The sequence below is a fragment of the Pelecanus crispus genome, chromosome 7 (genome assembly GCF_030463565.1).
Source record: "Pelecanus crispus isolate bPelCri1 chromosome 7, bPelCri1.pri, whole genome shotgun sequence".
Taxonomy (NCBI): Eukaryota; Metazoa; Chordata; class Aves; order Pelecaniformes; family Pelecanidae; genus Pelecanus; species Pelecanus crispus.
In genome coordinates, this window is record NC_134649.1 from 200,580 (window position 1) to 226,444 (window position 25,865).

The 25,865-nt window shown below is 43.6% G+C and overlaps 1 protein-coding gene across 1 annotated transcript in view; it reads left to right on the top strand.

Moving 5' to 3' along the window:
• The first annotated feature begins 8,098 nt into the window (after positions 1–8,098).
• MAP1A (microtubule associated protein 1A) overlaps positions 8,099–25,865 on the top strand; it is a 63,980-nt gene continuing 46,213 nt past the window's right edge. The window contains exons 1-2 of the mRNA XM_075714304.1: positions 8,099–8,258; positions 13,572–13,673. Coding sequence (XP_075570419.1) covers positions 8,099–8,258; positions 13,572–13,673 — 262 coding nt within the window. The remainder of the gene's footprint in view (positions 8,259–13,571; positions 13,674–25,865) is intronic.

Consider the following 25,865-nt stretch of genomic DNA (forward strand, 5'->3'; position numbering starts at 1 on the left):
GACACTGGAACAGGTTGCCCAGAGAAGTTGTGGATGCCCCCTGCCTGGAGGTGTTCAAGGCCAGGTTGGATGAGGCTCTGAGCAACCGGGTCTAGTGGAAGGTGTCCCTGCCCATGGCAGGGGGGCTGGAACTGGATGATCTTTAAGGTCCCTTCCAACCCAAACCATTCTATGATTCTGTGATTCTATGACATGCAGAAAATACAATGCATGAACAACTGGCTAAAGGGTTGGGCTCAAAGAGTTGTAGAAAATGGAGTAACATCTGGCTGGTGGCCAGTCACTAGTGGTGTTCCCCAGGGCTCAATTTTAGGACCAGTTCTCTTTGATGTTTTTATCAATGACCTGGACGCAAGAGTGGACTGCAGACTAAGTGTGCCGGCAGTACTAAATTAGGAGGAGCTGTTGATTCCCTTGAGGGTAGAGAGGCCTTACATAGAGATCTTGATAGAACAGAGTGCTGGGCAATCACCAACTGTATGAAATTTAAGAAGGACAAATGCTGGATTCAGCATCTGGGAGGATGTAATCCTGGATATGCATATAGACTGGGGGACAAGAGGCTGGAGTACAGTCCTGCACAAAGGGATCTGGGGAGTTTGGTTGATGGTAAGCTCAATATGAGTCAACAACATGCCCTGGCAGCCCAAAGGGCCAACTGCATCCTTGGGGGGCATTAGGCACAGCGTAGCTAACTGGTCGAAAGAAGTAATTGTCCCTGTATGCTCAGCATTGGTGCAACCTCGCCTTGAGTACTGTGTGCAGATTTGGGGTCCACAATCTAAGAAGGATATAAAAATAGTTGAATGTGTCCAAAGGATGGCAACAAAGATGGTGAAAGGACTAGAGAGCATGATGTACGAGGAGCGGCTTGAGGATACTAGGTTTGTTCAGCTTATAGAAGAGAAGACTGAGGGGTGACCTCATTGTCTACAGCTTGCTCATGAGGCAGAGCGGAGAGGGAGGTGCTGATCTCTCTCGTGTCTGGTGATAGGATGTGAGGCAATGGCTTAAAGCTGCATCTGGAGAAGTTCAGATTGGATATTAGGGAAAAGTTCTTCACTGAGAGGGTGGTCAAGCACTGGAACAAGCTCCCTAGGAAAGTGGTCATGGCCCCAAGCCTGTTAGTGTTCAAGAAGCATTTGGACAATGCTCTTAGATATATGGTTTAATTTTTAGGTTGCCCTATGTGGAGTCAAGAGTGGGATTCAATGATCCTCGTGGGTCCCTTCCAACTCAAGATACTCTATGATTCTAATTTCTTGCCTACTTTTGCTCATGGCTGGTTTATATGTTTGTTCTCATGCCATCACTGTCCTTCAGTATACCTTGTTGGGTTTTTGTCCTTGCTATTTTTCCTGATATATTTATAGGTGCAATCTATAGTCTTTATAATCTAGTTTTATTTTGGTGAGATGAACCGTTCGGTCCCTTTACTCTCCTCTGTAAAATAGTTTCTTCTTAGCACCTTTCTTAGCACTTTGCACCTTACTATCTCCTCGCTCATCTTAGTGGCCCTTCTCTACACTCTTCAGGTCTGAATTCCTTCAGCGTGTGTGACCAGAACTGTATGCTGTATTCTAGATGAGACCAGCACTGCCTGCTGACATTAGCACTTTCTGATCTCTGCTGGGAATAATTCATCTGATTCATCCTGGAACTGACAAACTGTGGCTTTTTCATGGCTCCATCATGCTGTAAAGTCAGTTGGCTTTTGAGCAACTAAAATACCTGGGCTTCAACCTCCTCAATTGCCTTCAGGTGATTAGTGCCTAACTGGTAACAGAAATTCTTATTCTTGGCCACCAAATACACAACCTTGCTCTCTGCAATACTGAATTTCATCCTGTTTTCATTTTTGTAGTCCTCAAGGTCATTCAGTTCTTGCTGTAGAGCATTCTCCTTTTCTTCCATAATGGTAGTATTTTTACCCATATTTTTATCACACGACAGCTATAACCCAAAGTAAAAACCCAGCGAAAGCATATAACTTGTACGTAGGATAAAAAAGTCAAAAGTGAAGTCACAAAGCCATTTCTGCAGCCTGCTAAGTCTTATTAAAACTGCCCAGTCTTCATTAAGATTTTGCTTTGTCCTGTTGAGTGAGACACTGTAACTCAGCCTGGTAAGAATACAGCTTTTCCCTAAACCAGAAACACCTTTAGAGAATTGTCTGTATTATTTCTGCATCCCTTTCAACCTAATCTCAACAGTCTCTCTGTTTTAAAATAAATACCTGTTTGATTTTGCTAGTGTAAAAAGTAATGCTCTGATGAAGTTACTGGAAAAATTTCTAGCAGGCACAAACTATCTGGAACTTTGACCATTAGCTTTAACATGGACAGAGTGAAAAGAGAATTAATGGATATCTGCAAAGGTTGTAATTCCTGTTTTGAAGAAAGCATGAGAGGCAGCTGGGCCAAGAGAGGGAATCAGTAGCAGAATTTAAAAAAGGGAAAGCAAAAAAACAGGAATAAGAATTTTTTAAGACTTTTTAAACCTTACAAGCAAATTATATTTCTTTATCGGGTACCTTACTTCATTTTTAACACAGAAATTCAGACAGGTGCTATAGCCATTATATCTCCATCTGACAAAGATATGGACGCCACATGTACGATATGGTTTTATTGGACATCAGAAGGCTTAGGGTTTTGCCCAATATCTGCCTGGAACATGCGAGCATTGTCCATCTCTCGTTCACAGGCCCGGTAACGTTAAATCCTTTCCAGAACACAGGAGTGTACAAGCAACTACACAGCGGTCCCTAGAGGCTGCCCTGCTGACATCGGTGTGCATTTCTTTGAGAAAGATAAACTGCGTGCCGAGAAAACACTTCCTAAAGCTCCACTACGCTGACCCAAGAGTAATGTATGGGCAACGGACACTCTGTTTCAACCAAACGTTAAAGGAAAGCTAAGACAGTTTAAAATAACAGTGTACAGATGGACACATGACTGCGGGATTTAGAGACATTACTGTGAGCTGTGCTGTGGGATAAATCCATTTAAACAATTAATTTGCGTGTGTTACCTTTTGAGACATGAAAGTGGAGCTCTCTGCTTCTCTTGATGGACTTGGGATATCACAAACTCCTTAAGCAGCAGACCTGAGGACTGCTTCCTTAGGTCACAGTAATGCCAAACACTGCAGGACAGACAAACCTCTACGTCAGTCCCAGAGGGTAAGTGAAACAGCATTTTTGTACTTACTGTGTTCTTAAACCCTATTTCTAATATCTGCATACACCTCTTTGTCAAACTTTGTTTTAGTCAGATATTTCTACATTCATTTTAAAGTTGGTTTACTTAGTCTTTCATTGCTGTTGAATTTCAGTGCAAACATACAAGATTTGTGGTTTATTTGATGGTTAACCGGTGTTCAGAGACTGCGTGCTCCAGGAGTAGTAGGACACTGCAAGATAGATGGTGGGACTAGCATCAACCATGAATGACAATGCAATTTATTGCTCCCCTGTAGCCTTCAGGCAAAGGCTCTTACCATTAATGCAATGCATGTATATTCTTAATTTGTGAAAGACTGACCGCAAAGAAGTGTTCGCCATATGAATGCAACAAAAAAAGGGACAGATATTTAATCATGTGAGCCTTGCATGGCTAAGATTGCCACAGCAAATTAACTTCCTTCTTAAGCGTACATTTTACTTATTGACTTGCGTATCACTTCCTTTGAATACTCCTAACATATTCAGTAACACAAAATGCACCATGTAATGCCACAGTTTAGGTATTTCACTATAAGCTAGGATCACATAGTTTCTCTGTGCCGCCTTCTGGAGAAATCTTAAAATCACTGCATGGATTTACTGAGCAAGGGAAGTGTATGTGAAAGACATATACACAGTTCTGTGGAAAGTGTAGTGTTATGGTTTCTTTGCATTGTTCAGTGAGGCTGCTGGCAACCCGTATAGTTCAGTCTGCAAAAAATCTTAGTAATATTCCATTTGTGCTCATTTTTTATGCTTGTGCTTTGCCTGACTGCTTCAGCTACATTATTTCGACTGTTTTTAGTTATGAGGAAAGATGAAACAAAGAGGGAAGAATTCTGGCCACTTTGTATTTAATATTTTATCGATTAAAAATCACCTTGGCTTCAAAGAGGGTTTGCTGCATCAGTACAAGTTAGTACCTTTCTTGGTCTCATAAACATCTATTTTAATTCCAAAGCTCTGGATCACTGGAAGTGACACAATGAATATACATGATAATTTCATAGGCACTTAGATCCTAGTCTTGATCAGAGCTGCAGTTGTTCCAAATTGCACAGGAGACATTCAACATCTTGCAACACCTTCTGTAAGACAAAAGTGGGAGGAATAGGAGTACAGCTCTGATAAATCACCCGTGGGGTTGAATAGAAGCAAAAATATATGCGGTTTGGTCAAACTCTGTTTCTCTTTCTGTATCTCACAACACATCCTGGAAGTGACAGTATAAATGGCCACATGGCTCCATCTCTACATGGAAGCACTGTCAAAGTTGGGTTCTTCTGCTCCACATAAGGATAGCTGTGTTCACCACAGTGTCCTGGTTTCGGCTGGGATAGAGTTAGTTTTCTTCCTAGTAGCAGGCACAGTGCTGTGTTTTGGATTTAGTAGGAGAAGAATGTTGATAACACATTGATGTTTTTAGTTGTTGCTCAGTGCTGCTTATGCTAGTCAAGGACTTTTCAGCTTCCCATGCTCTGCCAGGTGCACAAGAAACTGGGAGGGGGCACAGCCAGAGAAGTTGATCCAAACTGCCCCAAGGGCTATTCCATACCATATGACGTCATGCTCAGTATAGAAACTGGGGGGGGTTGGCTGGGGAGCAGCGATCACTGCTCGGGGACTGTCTGGGCATCGGTTGGCAGGTGGTGAGCAATTGCCTTGTGCATCACTTGCTTTGTATATTATTATTATCATTATTATGTTGTTATTATTATCATTACTATTTTACTTTATTTCAATTATTAAACTGTTCTTATCTCAGCCCAGGAGTGTTTCTCACTCTTACTCCTCCGATTCTCTCCCCATCCCACCGGGGCAGGGGCAGTGAGCGAGCGGCTGCGTGGTACTGAGCTGCTGGCTGGGGCTGAACCACGACACACAGGAAAGATCAAGGCCTGAACAAAGAACAAAGTCCCTTTAGGCAGTCACCTATTTTTCCCTGCTTCTTAGAAATGTCACAGCCAAAACAACATTATATTTTACCTCAGTTAAAGGCATTATCTTCCTTGAGATACTGCCATAGATCTCTGGTTCCCAGAAGTATTTTTATTCATATGGACATTTTTAGCTGGGGAGGACAGGAAGTCATCATTCCAGGCTAAAGGACTGAGAAACTGAAATTGTGTAGATTGTTCTTCCCGTGATATTATGAAGATCCTTTTTACGCTATTTTAAGCCTGCTTTCTAAATCCATTTTTATAATGGTCATTTACCTGTGATTCATCGTCCTTCACTGTTCAGAGGTAATTCTTTTGCCTGCTTTTGCCACCTCTCATTCTGTGATGCTTGTCAGGACCTCTAATTAATCTGTGATCAGCCCAGTCAGCTCTTGATCTTTCATGGGGGTGCCAGCTACTGCTGCAGTGCATGAAAGCAGAAACTTAGACCATAATTGCTATACAGATCTACTATATGGATCCAGAGTGTAAATTTACAGGGAAAAGGAGGAACTTAGCCTGGAGATCCCTCATTTCACTGCTTTATGCAGTGCACACACACTAGGACTCAAGCCACACCAATTCTACCGTGACCACAGACAGCTCTGATTCACATCAGAAAGCAACAGAAATATCATTATTCTATCATTTGATGGTACAGTAGAAGTACGCAAATGGATCACATCATAAAAACCCACCTCCTAATTGTAAACAGTCTTCCCTCGAGGTTCTAGTCTCTATGGTACAGAACCATGCTTGGATATTCTTTTCAAGCTTTCACTCCGGTTTGCATGTCTCCTGTTTCTTTTCTCCTTGGCAGGAAGCCAGCTGGAGGAGCATCTCTGCACTGCAGTGAAAAGCTGCAGCTCTGGAAAGCTACCATGTCAAAAATAAGCAGCAAGTATTAAGACTGAATCACCTGAAAACAGAAGGCACTTCTACCAGCTGGTATGGAAATCTCTGAAAATCTTTAATCTTCATGTTTTGTCATCATGTTTTCCCTCTGTGATCTACAATCCTACTTTCATGATAGAATTTATTGTACACTGGTGTTTATTTGCAGGTTTATTGCTTTATTCACATATTTACCTGCTTCAGTGCAATCCCTTGAGACAAACTAAATGAATACTGCTATGGAGGTTACAACACACAGAAATAAATTAAACCCTTTTGATGCACTAATTCTCTCTGTTTATGAGATCTATTTCACAAAGATCATAGCCAGTGGTGTCACCACAATTTAATGTGAAAAAGACCTATTGCATCATCTCCTAAGTTATCTGTTGAGAGCTAGAGCACCTTTTGATTAAAGATCTCAGCTTGAGAAAACTCTGTAAGCTAGTAACATCAGTTGTAGCCTGCAGAGATAATTATTCTGGATTTTTCCCCCTTTCTGTGGTTGGTTTTTTTCCTGATTATCTTCTGGCAGAGTCTTATGACACTATAGATTCACATATGCTTGCCAAAACGCCAGCTGTCCGAACCTTCTGAGGTTTCAGCTGTGTCTTCACTGCAGGCTTGGTGGGTACTAAGGAACAAAACAAACAGGGCAGGACACTGGGTTATCTACCCATCAAGCCTCCTAACTGTAGCTCAGCTCTATGGAAATCTTGCAGACTGCAGGGGGCAGAACTGACATTGTTTTAGGAAACAGTGCAGATTATTGCTGACTTGACTCGTTTTACAATAGCTGGGCTGCTTTTCCACCCAGCTGCATCAGCACAGGATGAATCTTCTTTTCTTTGTCGGAAGACATGGATTTTTCTATCTGCACCTGGTGGGTTTCCCTTGTTCAGCATGCAGAAGTCTCATACTTCGAGTTTGCTCAGCTTTTCCGCACACTGCGTTGAAGTGCTTTGACAATGTGGCTAGCTAGAACAGACTGCTAGTGATACGGACTTGTGCCCTGAATTAAAGCCCTCTTTGGTCACCCGGGACGTTCAGAACTCCTGTCTACACAGCTGTCTGTCTGCACAGCAGTTGACAGCTCACAACAGTTTTACACTGCTGGCTGGCCGAGTTCAGAGAGATTTTTCTCGTATCTCGTGTTTCTGGAATCTAGGGAATCTCATCACTCACTTTTGGAGACCATTACACTTGTCTTTAATTGAACAGGAGGAAGAACCACCAGGAAGAGACGAAGATCTGACCTGACTGTTCTGCTTACTACCAAGGGATGGAGAAGAAAGAAGGAATGTAAACGATGATGCCAAGCCGAGGCATCTTTTAGCACTGCTGGCTTCCATGTCTTTATTGTGGATATTGCAACAACTCAACACCAGGCATTTAAAAATCTCCGTGGATTTCTGTATTTAAATACAACTCTTTCACACTCAAATCACGTTCAGTAAACTGAACTCCCCTCCGGATTACTCTTTTGCAGCTCCTGAGCCCGGCACACAGTTTTGAGCATCTGAGCTTGGCCGCTGTGCCACTCCTCCCCTAAGGCCAGAAGAAGGGAGCGCAGCCGTGCCCAGCCGGGGACCGGGAGCCCCGCTCCCCCCGCGCCGGCTGGAGCTCGCCGGCGGCCGCTGTCCTCTCAGGGACGGCGCCGTGCTCCGGGCCTGCGGACAGGCCGGCCTCGGGCGGCAGGCCGGGGGCGGCAGGCCGGCGCAGCCCGCGCAGGGGACTGCCTGGGCCGGGAGAGAACCGGGGCCTCTTGGAGCCGAGGCTCTGCCGGGTCTGCCCGGGCCCTGCGCGGGCGAAAGGCCGCGGGCCTGACGGCGGCGCGGCCTCGGAGGCGCGGCCGGAGCCCGAGAGCCGGCGGCCGGCGAGCAGAGGGGCTGGCGCGGGCCGGGGCGGGGGCCACGCCCCCCTCCTCCGCAGTAGCGCGGGACCACGTGCCAGCTCGGCCAATCGGGGAGGGGCTCGGGGCTCTTTAAGAGCCGCGCGCCAGTCACCGCGCGCTGCAGCAGCGGCCGCCGGGGTTGCCATGGAGACCACGGCCGAGCCGGTCGCTATGGAGACGGCAGCGCCCTGGCTGCCGGGCGGGCGGCGCCGCCGGGAGCCGCGGAGGCACGCGCTGCTCGTCGTGATCGGGGAGATCGGGACGGAGCCGGAGCGGGGGGCGCTGCGCGGCGCCCTGGAGCGCGGTGAGGAGCGGGGCCGCGGCGGGAGGCCCCGCGGCCGGGCCGGGCCGGGGCGAGGCGGGGGCGGCCCGCGCCTCCGAGTGCTGGGGGGACGCCAGCCCGCCCGCGCCTGCCGCGGTGTGCTCCCCGCCGCCGCCCGGCCCGAGCGGAGCCGCCGGTGCCCGCCCTGCCGTGCGGCACTGCCGCAGGGCTTGGCCGCCTCCCGGCGGGGCGGGCCCGCCGGTCCGGGCGGGGGAGGAGGCCCACGGGCGGCGGCCCAGGGAAGGGCTGGCGCTCTGCTGGGGCCGCCGGGGCGGGGGAGACGGAGGCCGCTTGTGGGCGCGTCCTGGGCCCGCCGTTGCCGGGAAGGGCCGGGGGCCGGGGGAGGAGCTCTGCGGGGCTCGGGTGGGCTCCGTGGGCTCGGGCGTGGCCCGCGGCCCGTGGCGCAGCCCGCAGGGCTAACGGCGAGCGGAGCGTCCGCTCGGGCGAGAAGGAGCCCAGGGACAGATGGCACCCGCAGCGGGTCAGGCGGGCTCCGTGCCCGCACGCTCGCAGGCGTTCAGGCCATTGCTGAGCCTCTTTTCTCCCCCGAGCATTCCTTTATTTGCATTAGTGAAATGCAGTTAACACTGCTTTTGAATGTCTTAAGGCTTGAAGACATTTTATGGTTCTAATTTTCCCCAAGTTTCTATTTGATTAGTGCGTCAGTGGATTCCATCTTATTTCCATCTTACCCTAAACTTCTATCTTATTAGTTGGAGGATTTGTCTAGCTTGCCTGTTTACTGCGGTGCAAGGGGACAGCTGCAAACAGAGGCCGGTTGTGCTATGGCCTCTCCCTGTCTAAGGAGCAGCTACGTGGACCAGAGAGGCTGCGGGAGGATAAGGCACAACAGTGAAGTGAACTGCTACAGGAATGACACAGAGCAAGATTGGACTGCCGTAACATTTTGCTCCTTTGTTATCCATATTGTGGTAGCACCCAGGGGCCTTGGCAATGAGTGTCTTTGTGTATTAGATGCAGTGCTCTTTAAAAGCAAGGGGGAAGGAGGTGGTGAGATGGTAGTTCTTGTTTTGTGGCAGTTTCTGATGGTTCCTCAGAAAAAGGGAAAGCGGAGGTTGTGTGCTACATCAGGACCTTAAGGGAATCCCTGTTCTAATAAGCAGTTTAGTATACCTCTGAGAAATAAAGGAACAGCCTTTTAACTTTGCATGCACTTCTTTCCCCCCACACCCCATTTCCAAGATACATTGGTTTAAAGGATCCCAGTGGTAACAGTTGTAACTATTGGCCAAACTGTGTTATTTGGAGATACTTCTGTGACTGTTTTCCTCTCAAGCATCAACAGTACTGAGGAACAGATGGACAGTGCAATTTAAGAGAGGGGGTGGGTGTAAAAATGTCAAATCTGGTCCAATGTCTCCACTTCAGCATCTTTTCCATCCATCTCTGCTGGCAGGCCATTTACCAGCTACTTTGAGAGCAGTGTTTCATTCCCTTTTCCAAGGGATGGATTTATTCAGTAAGGGTAGGTCAGATTATGACCTTTTGGCCTCTGAAAGCCCCTCTTTGAAGGGGTGGCTACTCCTGCTTTCTGCACAACAGGATGATCAACTTTGCTTGGCACTTCACTGAACTGGTATGACAACGTGAATCCTTATCCATTCTCTGAATCTTGGAAATAGTGGTAGACCAGACTGTAAACTAATGGATTTTGCTCTTTGCTTCTGTGGTCATATGCCAATAACCTGGGAATTTCCACTGGAGAGAAAAAATAAATGCCAATTTTGCAACATAAATTGTCATTGCCACAGCGGAACTAAGTTCTACAGTTAGTTTTGTCTGACCAGAAACCTACTGAAATTCTGCCAAGTGCAAACACTTCTTTGCATGAGAGCCATTTAAGCAGTATTGGTAAGTTACTAACAGTAGAAGTGAACTGCTGAGGGAACTAGGAACCTGGATTTTGGACTTTCCTGTGTCACTGACTTGGAGTAGGACCTCCAGCAAGTCATAGAGAAGTTTTCCCCACTGTGAAATGGGAGAATGAAGTCTTCTTGAAATAGACCAAGATCTGCAAATTGGAAGATGGATATAAAAAGTAAGAATAGTTAAAATCATAGAATGCTTTGGGTTGGAAGGGACCTTTATAGATCATCCAGCCCAACCCCCTGCAGCGAGCAGGGACAGCTTTAACCAGATCAGGGTGCTCAGAGCCCCGTCCAACCTGACCTTGAATGTTTCTAGGGATGGGGCCTCCACTGCCTCTCTGGGCAACCTGTGCCAGTGCTTCAACACCCTCATTGTAAAAAAATTTCTTTATTATGTCTAGTCTAACTCTATTCTTCTTTAGTTTAAATCCATTATTCCTTGTCCTGTCACAACAGGCCTTGCTAAAAAGATTGCCCCCATCCTTCCTGTAGGCCCCCTTGATGGGGGGCCTATATATAAAATGACAGCAGGGTCTTGAGATCTGTCAACAGACAGCATGTTATAATGTTGGAGATAGCTATACTTTTGATTCGGGGAGTTCAAGAAATGTGGAAATGGTACACACATGATGATTCCCATTTCTTAAGTGATAGCTTGCTGGAGAGGGTTCATGTGTGGTTTGTGTGAGGGTTGAACAGGCCTGAGCAGAAGATTTGATTTCCTTGGGAAACAAAGCAGTGTAAATAACAAAATGCTTCTGCACTTCAGAAAAGCATTTTTCTGCAACTCTGGTAAGTATGGTAAGGGGCTTATAGCCTTGATAACAATCTGATTAACAAAACTGGCAAATAAAGTTGGCAAGCAAAGGTGGTCCTAAGTGTTAGATACTATACATCTAGACTGGGTTTTTTTATTGCACAGGCACGGCACCACAGTCAACAGAACAGACACAAAACAAAACCTAGCTTTTTCACCCTTTAGAAAAACCTAAAAACACAAAGATTTTTTTCAGCGAATAAATCTCTTGCTCTGGCTGATCCAAAAAGTGTGCTTTTCCAGACTTCTTCCTATACCGTTGTTTGGGAGAATGGAATAGTCAATATAGGACACTATGGGAACCTGCTTGTTTCCATGTGTAGTGCTTCTTACACAATGCCACTGCCTGTCTGTGGGATGCTTGAACAACACTTATTCTGAAATGCTGTCTAATAAATACTGGTCTTATTTTTCTGTTCCTGTGTGACTTTCGTCCAGTTTTGAAACAATATCTGGAAGACTAGGTCTGGTATTAGGGGCAAATGCCAAATCTTATAAGCCAATTAACCTCAGCAGGAGATAAAAAAAGTTCACAAGGGCATAAGGGAAGAGATGGAAAACTGATGAGTCACATGGTACCTTACCCAAGCTGTGCATATGCAAAGAGCATGAATATTTAGAAACCTTATTATGGTACAGTCTGCACTCCTGTATCGGGAGGTAGAGGATCCTAATCGGCAAGGACAATGTTCTGGCTCCTGTGCCATGGGATGATAAATTGAAATTGTGGCAAGTGGGGAGAGATTAGGAGTAACTTCAAGACTACCTGGAGGGGAAAAATGTTGAATAAACTGTTGCAAGTAGGATGATGAGTGAGATGATCATTTCACTCTTGCCTTTCCTTGCTCTGAAAGAGGATCTCCTCTTTCTGTATCCTAGAGGATGTAGCAGTACCTCAGATAGCGTTTATTGCTGCAGTAGGACACCATGACGGTGACACAGCAGCTACAGTCAGCAGGATTTGCCCTGCAGAGTGCCACCTTGTTCCTGTCCAGGTCAGAATGTTCATCAGTACTACATTAAGATGTACTTATATTGGACACTTATTTAAACAATCATGCTTTCCAGGGGTACAGCATAGGAAAACATTTTGTTCACCTTCTTGCTCCCTGTCTTTTATTACATGTTTCATGTGTTCCTATCCCATGCCCAGACTGAAAGGAATAGATGTTCTGTGACACTGAAGGTGGTGGTAAGTTGTTTTTTTTCTTTCCTTTCTTTTTCCCCCACCTGACATTCAGAGGGTTTACTGAGGTTTTTTCGTGCACTCTGCAGTGCAGACTGTCAGGTAATAAATAAGCTATGTTACTCTACTGTGTCAGCTGTCACCAGAAAAAGAAACTAAGAACAAAATTTTCTTGAGCTGCTGTAGATTATACAGGCCTTGAGACTACTGAACTGTGTGATGCAATGATTACTAACTCTATCTTGGTTATGTATAGAAAGCTGGAGCTTGTATCCTAGAAGATCCTGTTTCCCACCAGTGGCCAGCAGAAGCAGTTGCACAACATGGAGTTAGTGTGCTGGAGAACTAGAACTGCAGTAACTGGGAATGATATCTCCAAGAAAAATGAACATGCTTCACTTGAAAGGAGGCAGATAGCAGATGCAATAAAACTTTATATTTTATGCAAGAGAGGACAATGTCTCCAGAAGATGGTGGGAGAACTCTCAGTGAGAACCCCATCAATAAACACTGGGGCTGAAATTCTTGTTTTAGTTAACTCTTAAAGTCTGTGGCATTAGCCTTCGACATCTGTACTTCAGCAGGCAGCAACAAGATGCTGGCGTAGCGATTCATGCTGATATCCTGGTTTTGTTCATGGTGCCAGAGTGTAGTATCGCATCATCTAGGAGAGTCTGCTCCTTACTGGGTTGTGAAGATCTGTGATCTGTAGTGTTTGGTGTCATCCAGAATGTACAACTGCTCACACTGAGGTCTGAAGGTGACTTCCCCAGCATGGCGTGGTGCCACTTGCTTTGGGAGCAGATGCTGCTTCCTGCTGTGATATGAAGGCGATTAGCTTACAAAGATTACATAGATTAAAGAGCAAACTCAAAGGGTCTCCGTGGGATCAGGGGCTTTGAAGGAATGATTAGGCAGAGCAAGTTGGGGGGGGTGGTTTCTGTGACTTGGAGGATGCACAGACTGTAAGAGCAGAGAAGCTGGTGTCTCTGAGCTGTTTAATAGTTTAGCCATCCGGTAGACCATCTCTACTAGTGACCAATACTGGATAATGCAGCAGATGCAAAACTAACATAAGGTATTTGCTTGGTTAGGCGGTAGTGTAATTTATTTTGCCTCAATCCCTTGTAGCTTGTTAGTTTCGCTTGCGTGAAGCCCAAGTTGAATGAAGACTTGCTCACTGCATGTACTTCAGGAATAGGTGTTTTATGGAAGGTAAGCATCCTATGGCCCTCTGCTTTTGAATACTGTCTCCATCCTAAGTATGCTCTTCTGGAAGAGCATCACTGGTCCTTGTGTGTCCTGTTAACTTCTGTTTCCACTTCTGTTTCTGGAGTAAATGTAATAATGCTCACTATTGTTTTGGTTTTGTGTTTTTTTTTTTTTTTCCTCCTGTTGGGCAGGAATTCGCTCCTGGAACATTAACATTCTCTCCTGTGACCTGAATCAGCAACTGCGACTCTTTGTAACCCGCCACCTGGCTCAGTTTTCTTCAGAAGTCAAAGGTCAGCTTTTTGGTTTATCAGCATTAACTTTTGACTTTTCTTTTGGGTTTGGGGGTGGGGGGGACACACAACAAATCGGAATAAAGCTGATTGTGATTTAGAATGTCAAATTCAATGAGTGAGTTGTTTGCCCAGGATTCTGGAGGCATGAATACTAAAGAAGAAAAACTATCTTAAGGATCTTTTGGATGCAAAGAATTTAACTTAAAATTACATATCTTACTACTGAGAATAGAGTGAGTAGAAACAAGTGCTGTTTAAAAGCCTGTTAAGTTAGTAAGTTAGAATTTGTCTGTCCGTCTTCTGTACCTTATTCAGGTGGCACAATATAGTTTTATTATGTAAGCTATTTATTATCTCTCTCTTCTGTTTGGGTTTTAGAATGTAGTTTTGTATGCAGAAAATGTGTTGCAAGTAGTGTGTAAGACTAGTCAAATGACTTTCTGAATCCCTTTTTTTGAAGGCCTATCTCCCTTTCCTGAGAAGAACAATGAATAAGAGCGTTATAAAAATGACATTAACAGTTAGAAAGTGAAAAGTTTGCACTCCGGTTAGGCTGTTTGTAATAATCATATGTAATGTATGTTAAAGTTACTATAGTAAGCACAGATGACACTGTTGCAAAATCTTTTTTATATAAGACTGCCTTATAGTTCACTGTACATCTTACACTCTGTCAAAGCTTCTGAATATATTTTCCAGTTGGGGAAGTTGTTCTCCTAATGGATAGCTGTGAAAGAGGGTGCCTGGACTATTCTCAAATGTGCCACTGATGGAGAGGACTCTTTAACTTTCCTGTGACTTTTTAACATGGGGACAAAGTCTCACTCCTTGCAAAGCAGCACACACTCACGGGATTAAAATACTGTGTATGAAGCATATCAGCTGAAACACTCAGCAGAAGATCTGTCTAAATTTGAAGTGACTATAACAGAGTCTATGGTACAAACGGACTAAGCACTAACAAGTCACCATAAGTATAGCATTTGCCCAAGAATTCTTATAACTCACGGTTGAAATATCTGGATTAATTAGCAACATGTATCCCCATCACTTCCCTGCCTTGGTTCCTGAGGAGCAAGGGGTGATAAGTGTGATGCCAGTCTATAAAGAATGTTCCATGAGGGAGCTGGGGAATTGCCGGTCTGTTAACCAACTGCCAGGTCTACTGGGCAAATCGGTAGTAACTACAATAAAAGGCAGAATTAATGTCTGCCTGGGAAGAGTCACCATTGGTTCTGTGAAGGGAAGTCCTGCTTTTCAAATGTCCTGAAGCTCTTTGAAGAGATCAGCAAACATATAGATGAGTGATTTAGTCTACCAGCCAAAAATGTTTTGGGAATCTATGTCCATGAACTCTGTTTAAGGAAGCCTATTGACCATAGAATTAGGGGCCAGGCTTTGGTATGCAGACGTTACTGAGAGAAGGATGGGTAAACAGAAGTTCTGATGTAAATAGCCAGCTCCATCAATGGAAGTGGATTGCCAGTTGAGTTCAGCAAGGTACATGCTACTTAACATGGCTATTTAAATGTTAAAGGGTGAGCAGTGAGGCAAGTTCGATAATCCAAAGTCATTCAGGACTCAGTAATGCTGAGTCCTGACTGAAGAATTTAAGCTGTGTAAGGTAACTGTCCATATGCAAAAACAACCCCCAAATGTAGCTTCCAATTAAAAAAAAAAAGGTGGAAGCATTAATTCAGTGCTTGGCAGCAAACAAAACAGATAAAATGTTAGGAATTAGTGGGCGAGAACAAAACAAAGACCATCACGGTACTGTATATTAGATCCCAGATCTTGAATACTGTGTGGTTTTGGTCCCCTTATCTCAAATGTAGTGGAACTGCAGTAGAGCTCAGAGGGGTGATGAGGATGGTCAGAGGTCTGGAGTAACTTTCTTTCAAGAAATCAAGTAAGCTGAGATGCTTCAGTTTGGAAAAGAATTGACTAAAGAGATGAACAAGAACTAGGGGAATTAAATGAAACCGGCGGAGGTCACATTCAAAAGAAAATATGGTGATATGGGTGCACATTCAACCAATAGTGGAGCCATAGAATTTATCTTGACATCCTTTGGCAAGAAGCTTGTGTGGTTCAGAAAGGAAACTGAATAAATATTTCAAAGAGATCCTTTGGGTTTGGTTTTGTTTGGGGTTTGTTTTTTTTTTTTTAGAAAGCAAACAGTAATTATTGCTAGTTAAGAAGAAACTCATGAACTAGGCTTCAACAGAAAGGGAGATTATTGGCTTTTCTCGACTGGCATAACCCTAACTTTGGACAATCAAAACCCACTGATAACTGAAAGTATAAAACTTATGATTTTTGTCTTGCTTTTGCTTTTTGTTATGTTCTAGTTTTTATCTGGGATAATGGTGATGTGTCTGCATCCCATTAGGTTTAGGTCTGAAAACAAGAAATAACAAAACTCCAGCATGTATAGAAGATAGTAGACAGTTCAGTGTTTCACTGTAGGGCCTCTGGCTACCAGTTCTTTGTGCCCTGTTTTAACTTTCAAGCTCTTCATGAGCTGGCAAATAGCTGCTTTGTAAAAGCCTCTGTCGTGGCTGTGGCCTTGTGGTTCTGTAGGTGAACAGGACCTAAAAGTTGACTTAATCTCACAGCCATGTCTCCATTTGTGTATGGCAGAACAGCTTTAACTCTAGAGCAATGTTACTGGAGCCTGAAGCATTGTCTTGATTCAGGCTGTAAGGTTGGAAATGGAATTAGACTCTGACCCTCTGTAGAGCATGGCAGGTCCTTTTGTCTGAAGGCTTTCCCCTACAACTGCAAATATTTAATGTATTAAACATTTGAAAATGCTACCTATCTTCTCCACAGAAATTATTTCTGTAAGAGTCCTGTAAGGTTCAATGAAACCTCCTGTGGGCTTCCTCACTCAGGTCTAATTATCTGGAAAATGTGAGATATTAGTCATGATGTGGCCTAAAGGATCGTAGGTTCCTGCTATTCATCCACTGCGATCTTAAGGACTCAGGTTCTTACTGCCAACATTGCATTTGTAAGATAATGGCTAGGCTAACACTAATCTGTTTAATAAAGTGCTGTGCTATCACTGGACCTGAAAAATCCTTGCTTTATCACACTGGGGTCTAAAGATCCTGACCTGTTTTCCCAATAGTGCTTAGCATTAAACAGGCATATGATAAAAAGTGTTCATAGAATCATAGAATTGTTTAGGTTGGAAAAAACCTTTAAGATCATCCAGTCCAACTATTAACCTAACACTACCACGTTCACCACTAAACCAATTAAGGGGAGAGTCATAATTTCATGTTTCATGGCTTGGTGGCTGGATTATTTTTTAATAAAAGTAAAAATGAGGAATCATTAAGGTTGGAAAGGATCTCTAAGATCATCAGTCCATCCATCAACCTAACACCACCATGCCCACTGAACCATGTCCCAAAGTGCCACCTCTGCCCGTTTGTTGAACCCCTCCAGGTATGGGGACTCCCCCACCTCTCTGGGCAGCCTGTTCCAATGCTTGACTACTCTTTCTGTGAAGAATTTTTTCCTAATATCCAATGTAAACCTCCCCTGATGCAGTATGAGCCCATTTCCTCTCGTCCTATCGCTTGTTACTTGGGAGAAGAGCCCAACACCCACCTCACTACACCCTCCTGTCAGGCAGTTGTAGAGAGCGATCAGGTCTCCCCTCAGCCTCCTCTTCTCCAGGCTGAACACCCCCAGCTCCCTCAGCCGCTCCCCACCAGCCCTGTGCTCCAGACCCTGCCCCAGCTCCGCTGCCCTTCCCTGGACGTGCTCCAGCACCTCAATGTCCTCCTTGTGCCGAGGGGCCCAAAACTGGACACAGCATTCCAGGTGCGGCCTCACCAGCGCCGAGCACAGGGGGACGATCCCTGCCCTGCTCCTGCTGGCCACACTATTCCTGATACAAGCCAGGATGCTGTTGGCCTTCTTGGCCACCTGGGCACACTGCTGGCTCATGTTCAGCCGCTGTCGACCAACACCCCCAGGTCCTTTCCGGCCAGGCAGCTTTCCAGCCACTCTTCCCCAAGCCTGTAGCGTTGCATGGGGTTGTTGTGACCAAAGTTACTTGCCCTTGTTAAACCTCATACAGCTGGCCTCGGCCCATGGGTCCAGCCTGGCCAGGTCCCTCTGCAGGGCCATCCCACCCTCCAGCAGATCGACACTCCCACCCAGCTTGGTGTCATCTGCAAACTTACTGAGGGTGCACTCAACCCCCTCATCCAGATCATTGATAAAGATTTTAAACAAGACTGGCCCCAAAACAGAGCCCTGGGGAACACCGCTTGTGACCAGTCACCAACTGGATTTAACTTCATTCACCACAACTCTCTGGGCTCAGCCATCCAGCCAGTTTTTTATCCAGCGAAGAGTATGCCTGTCCAAGCCATGAGCCGCGAGCTTCCTTAGCAGAATATTTGCTCAGGAAAGAGCTCAGGCATGTTTAGGGATGGATAGGATTCTAGTAACATGAAGAATTCTATGGACTGTCTGCATGCTTCACTGAGAAACTTGCTGATCAGTAGCAGTAATTTTATCTCATCTACATAGAAATACAGATTAATTGTTATAATTATGCTTTAATTTGACAGATATTGGTGGTCTTAACTAAGCAACAGAACAATGGCCTGTCACTTTAGTAGAACAGTTTGTGATCTGTAAGTCTGTTTTCTATCTTCTGACAGTGTAAAGTAAGAAATTGATATCTATTTTCCTTTCTACAGTAATGGTTCTAGTGCCACATTGCAGACTTTAAGCAGCCATAGCTATCTGCAGGATCTGGCAGAGCTGAAGAAACACACATGTGCATGCTCTTCCTTGATGTAGGGATTTCACATGTTGCTATGTATTAACCGGTGTGTGGTGGAGAAAGTTCTGGAGTTGGCTCAGTCAAATTGTTCCTTAAGATTCTGGCGCTGCTGTACTTGAGTAACACCATGGAGAAAGAGTGGCAGAGTTTAGACATGGATGGGATGCGCTCTGTGTTCTAGGACAATTGCCAGCTTCTCCTGGAGGAACTTGCCTGCAAACTGTCCCAAACCAGTCTGTCCCCTGTGTGTGTTCAATGAAAGGTTTGTCACCTGGGATCAAGTGCAATTCGAGTTCATCCTATAGCAAATATTGATGCAGGATATATTGAAGAATAGTCTCTATATATGGCTTCTTGAGGTGCTGCAATTCAAGATTAGGTTTTGTTTATGCAGGTGTAGCTCTTGCAGTATAAGATGTTTCCCAGATACTGTTATTTCTTCAAAAGTAATACACCAAATAAGGTATTTTCTATCAAATTGAGTAAACTAATCTGAGGGAGGCTGCTCTTCATATGCTGTAAAAGGAACTCCTGGTATGAATTCCTAACCCCATTTAGTATGAACAGCGCTATTGTAGCTGTGATGCGTTAGTTACAACTTAGACAACAGCTACAGAAGTACTAATGTCATCGATCAGTTGGAGCAGGGCAGGCAAGTTTTGAGTGACACACTGTCTAACAAAGGTTGGGTTTTCTGTCCTAACTTACACCTTTTATTTACACGGAGATCCCCCAAACAGACAAGTCTGTAAGCCCTTCAGCAGGTCTTGCCTTTGTACTTGAGTTTGTCCTGTGGGTCTGTTGAATAAAGGTATCCTTATGGTTTGATGTGGCTATTTTGGACAAGTCCAGCTATGCTTGTTTTCTGGAAGATGATGCAGGCAGTTCATGTAACAGAAGTAATATCTCCAGTAGTTTGATAGCTTTGGGAGCCACCTGGTTGAGAAGAATCAGGGAGAGAAGTGGGTGGTGGTCAGATTCTTTTCCCTAGGAAAAGACAGTGTGACTTAGAGCTACTGCAGTCTCTCTGCTAGCAGCGGCTAATACTACTAAGCTCTCTTACCATGCTGCTTTTTTGATAATGTGGTATCACTAAGGATCATGACCATATTAAAGAGTTTGGGATGACTCTCTCTGTTGTGCAAACTCTTCTTAGCTCAGCTCATCTGATTTCACTAAGGGAGCTGAAATTGTCCATAGAGACTTGATCCTGAATTGGAGACTTGCAGCTTAATGTGATACTAGATATCCTGCCTCTCCATACGTACCATCAGGAATACCCTTTGGAAGATAGCTGCAGTCTTAAACACATGCTCTTTTAGCTGTGTGCTTCTGCTTGAGCAGCTATTCTATACTGATTACTTTAATGGTTAAGAATTTTCTAATTTATTAACTTCTGTTGCAAATTACTGGAAATTCATTGCTGCATATCCTGTAACAGCCCTATGAAGACGTGTGTTCATCACCATTCTGCTCCACATGGACATACATAAAACTAGAAACTTTTAACAGTAGGAGTTGTTCAGCTCTACACAGTACGTGCCCTCTTGTTCCTGCTGTGGGCATAGAGAAGAGTGGCTGCAACTGATTTTCCTCTTAGTATTCATAGCTTGGTGTTAGCTCCTCTGAGCAGAAGGCTGTACTAGAGATCTCCTGAAATCCCTTCCAGCTATTGTTTTTATGATTCAATCCTACTTGAAAGATCCCACTCTTGCTTGTGTGAGGGACATGTACCTCTACACTGGTATGCTTAGCAGTGTCGTTGGAGGGTAAAACTATTCTTTTCAGAAGTATGTGCATTGATTTCAGAATATCATTCCCTTAATGGTTGACGTTTGTGCTCTGTGATTTGGGAAAAGTCAGCTGGAGCATAACAGTTACTGTAAAGCCAGAGTAGTTCTTTGACCTTCTATTTAATGCAAAAGGCTTCTCACTCGATAGACTATATAACAACCAGTAACCAGTTTGACACCACTGGCAAGAAACAAAAGATGAAGGCTGGTAATACAATACGACTAAGTAAAGCAGTCTACCTAACCGAATATTCCAAGAATTTCCTATCTGCAATTTCTCACTCGGTTACAGCAGTTATTTCCAAACTGTATTTGTATTATGATAATGCTTAGTCTTTGAAGCTGAAATAAAAATGTAACTGCAGTATTCTGTGGGAACAGAGATGGCACAGTTATCCCTCTGACAAGTTTTTAGTCTGTTTAGAGATGATGAGGAACATAAGAGACTCAAATGTGGTACAAATGAGAGGAGAAAAGCTGAGGACAGAGGTGATGATGGTGAGGTGGTCATACAAGTGGCACCTAATGCCCCTTATGAAAGTTGTTGGGGTTTTGTGGGTTTTGAGTTTCTTTTTTTCTACACTAACTTGCTGGCTCTTTTCTGAGTATCACAAACATGACTCTTGCTGTAGGGGTAATCTCACAGCATAGTTTACAGGGTATGGATGGTAGGGACAGCAAGAAACCAAGTACAGATGTGATGATGACCTGCCCAAAGGGAAAAGAGGCAGTCCTGGATGGAAACAGCAGAACAGAAAAAGGTAGGAACAATTATGGAAGACCTTGCATGACAAACTTTGTATGTGTTATGGAGAATCTGGCAGCTAGTGAATGGTCTGAAGGAGGGAGAAGGTGATGTGATGAGAAAAATGAACAGAAGTGTCAAAGCAATTCAAGGTGAAACACTGAAGGCTTGTGTGCTCTTACATGGTGAGGGTAGCCCCATGTGCACTTGTGCACAGTTGTCAATTGCCGCTGGCTGCCATAGTAGTTTAAGATCAGGTACAGTGTCTCCTTCTGCTGGATGTTAATAGTTCTTTACAGCTGAGAGGGACTGTCTCTTTCCAATAAAAATTGACATGGTGCAAGGTGAGATGCTCAAAATAATTGCTTCTCAGCACAAGGGAAGTATGCTTTCTAATATCTGTATATTCATGTTCAGAGAAAACAGCTGCTTCTTCTGAAAACGGTTCTCTCTACACGAATATTAGCAGCTGCTTTCAGTCCAACTAGGGGATTTTATATAGCTCGACTGCCATCCCAGTGATCTTTCCTCTCAAATTGTACTTTGTGTTAGTCTTCAGAAAACTTTTTATAAATAACTAATGACACAATTGAAAATCAAACAAGAGCAACATTCAGGTTGAATTGATGGAACAAATGCTTGAAATAATGAAACATTGATGAGATAATCCTTTTACCGAGGCAAGAAAAGTATCAGAAATATTAAACAGTTTCAAGTATTAGCATGCATGTTTTTTTGGAAACTTAATGATTTATGCTGAAAGCCAGCAGGGTTTGTGTAACAGTCTAATAACTAGCTGCCTTGCAGGCAGATGGACTTCAGGCTCTGAAGCCTTTCATACTCAACTTAATGCACATGCTTCACATCCTGCTGATGTCTTTGTTTTACATTTAATGCCAACTGAGGATACAGGTATATCTGCCACAGCCCCCTGAAGATGTAGCAAAGTTGCATTATAGTTCCTGACGGCAGCTGTCTTTTTGAATGAGTACTCCTAGAACGCTATTAATTCAAGGTAGGAGGAGAAGAATCTGTTTTCACTGCCTCTCTAGAACTTATGGGCAGCTACAAAGATGATGGAGGCTTTCTCTTCACAAGGAGCGATGAGTGCTAGTTGCATTTGGAAAGGTTTCAACTCAAGGTAAGAAAGAAATTTTTCTTAATATGAGAACAATCAGTCGCAGGGACAACCTCCCCAGGGACGTGGTAGAGTCCCAATCACTGGAAGCTTTCAAGATGTGATTGGACAAGGTGCTAGATAATATCATCTATGTTCCTTTTCCCACAAAAACTTGGACCAGATGATCATTTGAGGTCCCTTCCAGCCTGGGCTGTTCTGTGCTTCTATGAATTCAACTGTGCAACAGGTAAAGAACAAGGAGTTTTACTAGCAGCACAAATCAGGTTGTGTTAAGTTACAAACCCAGTAAGAAGCAAAAGCAAATGCACAAGTCCACTATGCACATCTTAGTCTCAAAGTCTGCATTTGATCCTCCTTTTACGATAACAAATATCTCATACATTAATGTTTTTACTTGTACAAGTGGCTCATCTTCTTCATGGAACTTGGAATGGCTTTGAGTGTTGGCTTGTGCCATATACTTTTTTCCACTACAATGCTTAGTTAGTTTTCAGTGATCAATCTGAGTGCATGACAGTAAAAAACGCTGCCTTGTTTCTTCAAATTATAGCTCCCAGATAGTACAGATGACAAGTTTGTATGTTCAAGCAAAAGCTGTTCTAGCAAAGAAGCAAAAGACCAATTGCTTGTGAAAATTATATTACAGTGAAAGTGTATGTTCCCCGCAGCTGTGGCCTCTTGCTAGAGAGACTTCTGTAACATAGATCACCCAGTGATGGATTTTGTTTAGCTCTTGGCTGTTAGTAAAAGGACTACTATGTCCTAAATTTGCATGTTTAGGTAGTAAAAAAGTCAATGGTCAACATTATTTTTTTTTCACAGATGCAGTAATGATTCTTTGGACTTTTAGATGTGATTTCTAGTCCTCGAGCAGTTAACTTTCCTGCCCCATTTATCTGCCAGCATACTTCTGACCAGAGAAAGCACTTGTCAGCTTCTGTGCTTCCTCCTTATGTGCTTGAGGGCTCTGTTTGCTCTCATAGTAACTACACTGAGCATGACCTCAAAGATCCCATGAATTGCAGTCCCCCAAAATACAGTTTTCCATGCTGTAAGTTCGGACCATGTTTCTTGCTGCTACGTGTGGCTGCAGCAATCCCTAGCATTGCTCTTTTCAGCTGAATTCTGTCACAAACAGCTTTAGATTTTTCTCCCAGATAACTGGTAAAGAATATCTTTGTGGGACTTGCAAGCACCGCCAAGATCTACCAGTTAGACATACTTTAATAGGTTACTTGTGCGTTCTGTAAGAACACATATTCTGTAAGGATATGTTAGGGTAGGTAGTTGTACTGGTTCAAGCAAAAGGTACCCCCAGCACAGTGACAAAAAATGGATGTGCGGGCAAGAGTGCAAGATGAGCGTATAAAATACTTCCTCCTTGTACTATTCCAGCTCATATCTCTTTCCAGCTCATGGAGAGGTATGTTTTCTGTGTGTTTAGTAACGCTCAGCACTTTTCAACTTCCACAAAGTTTTTCAGTCTTTCCCTATTAGTAGTAAAAAATCTGGCAAGGAATAGAACAGTTCAGTGACATTGCAGGAAGAAACATGCAACCTCTTCTTATTTCCTTGGATTCTCATTCCTGTCTGGTCTCATTTTGATGTACCCTCCTACATTGGACAGTTTTTGTCCAATCTAGTTGTGTGACAGGTTTGGCATATTTGCCTTCTCACTATTTCTCCAGATTGAAGAGGCCTGGCTTACCTAATGGTTCCTTATAGGGAAGCTAGTCCATACCATTCATCTTTCTTGTTTTATTAACGTCCTCCAGATCTACCTCTTTGAGATGCTGGGATCAGAAGCGTGGAGTGTTCAAAGTGGGTTAGAGCTATGTATTTACAAAGTATCACAAGATTTTTTTCTTCTTTTCCAGATTTCTAACATATCCATTCACTTTCTGACTGCTGCTGAGCAGTCAGTGAGGTGACTGCTGAATAGAACTAAGACTTATCATAACCTCAAGATCTCTCCCCAGTGGTAATAGTTAGCAATAGTGTCATTTCATGTATGATTTATACTGATAAATAAAATGGCAAATAAAATTCAGCATTGTGAAGTCTCCGTCAGCAGTTCATCCTCAGCCATGCTCATAACTTGGTATTATCCATAAGCTTTGCCACCCGTCTGCTTTCCTCCTTTTCAGGTTGTTTATGAATATGGTGAACAGCACGAGCCCCGGTGTAGGCTTATATGACGTGCCTTATGAAATAATAATTACACTATATCAATACAACCTTTGAGATTTTGACAAGCTTATTTAGTTTTTATTAAGAAGTAAGGTCATATTTTCTGTAATGCTATGCTGATTGGCATTCATTTTGTATTCTATTTGAGTCTTTACTGCTGATGGGTTTTTCCAGTCTTCTAGGACTTAAATGCCAGAGCACTGGAGCTCAGATTGGAAGCTGAGAGCTACTTACTCAATCTCTTAGATCTTGTACAGAAATTATCTGTTTGTATAGACTTAGTCTGATTGCTGCAATCTCCCACCACCATTACTGTTAAAATAGAAATAATATCATTGTCTCTAAAAGATATTCTTCATTTCTTCCAAATACAGACCAGAAATATTTACTGAATATTTCTGGCTCTATTTGACCTGCAGAGCTAAGTTTTAAAACAAGAGATAGCACAAAAGCAAAAACTTGTAAGATCATATATAAAACTTTATTTCAAAATGCTGCTTTTACCATTTTTAATAGATGTTTTTAATACTAAGAGAGCTCCTCTGGAAACTACACATCTTCAGAGCTCTCTGTGATGATAATATTGGGCTGCATTTTATGCATTTGAAGCCAGCATACTGAATCTTCTTTGGTAGGCCGGGCTAGGAAGTCATCAGGATTAATCTTTGTTTTCCTTTTATATACTTCGAAATGTTCCTTTGTTTATAAGGTACACATTATGGTTCTCACTGTGATATCCAAAAGGCTTCTTGGTGAAGATAAGAAGCCAGAGCTCCAATAAGCTATTTTGTACTTCAGCTAAGCAGAAGTTAATTTAACATCAGCTTCTTGTTCTCATGCTGTTCTGTCCAAATGTTGATTACTGACTGAAAGGGCAAATGGTGCTTCTCACTCCAAAATTCATGTCAGCGTTAAACCAGCCCTCTGCAACTGACATTTCTGTGCATATTTGTGATACATTTGAAACTGCTGAGGCTTCAGTAAAATCATACAGGATCTACTCAGATGAAGCACCATTCCTATGAAATAAACAATTTTTCATAGATGCTCTGTTTCTGTTAAGCTTCCTCTACTGAATAGTAATTTGAAAATTCTGTTCAGCTTTTTAAAAGCAAATAACATCAAAGGAAGTGCCTTACTGAATCAGATCAGTGGTCTACCTAGCCCAGTATTCCATCTCCACAAGTAGCAACAAGAGACGCAATTCAGGGAAGCACGTGAGACTAACTGCTTTTGATTGCCCTTTCTCCCCCTCACAGGTTACTCACTATGCATAATGCTTGGATTAGGGATGTTAAAGGGCACACCACGAGCAACTCCTTTTAGTAAAAGTTGCTTAATCTCTCTTGAATCTACAGACGTTGCCTGCCTCCACAGTCATGTGTAGCATCAAGTTCCTGAAATTCACTGACTGCTGTCTGAAGAAGAAATTCCTCTTCTGTTTTAAGTTGATTTAGCTTTACTGAGTGCTCCCTAGCATCTACCATTTTAGGGTTTGGTGAGT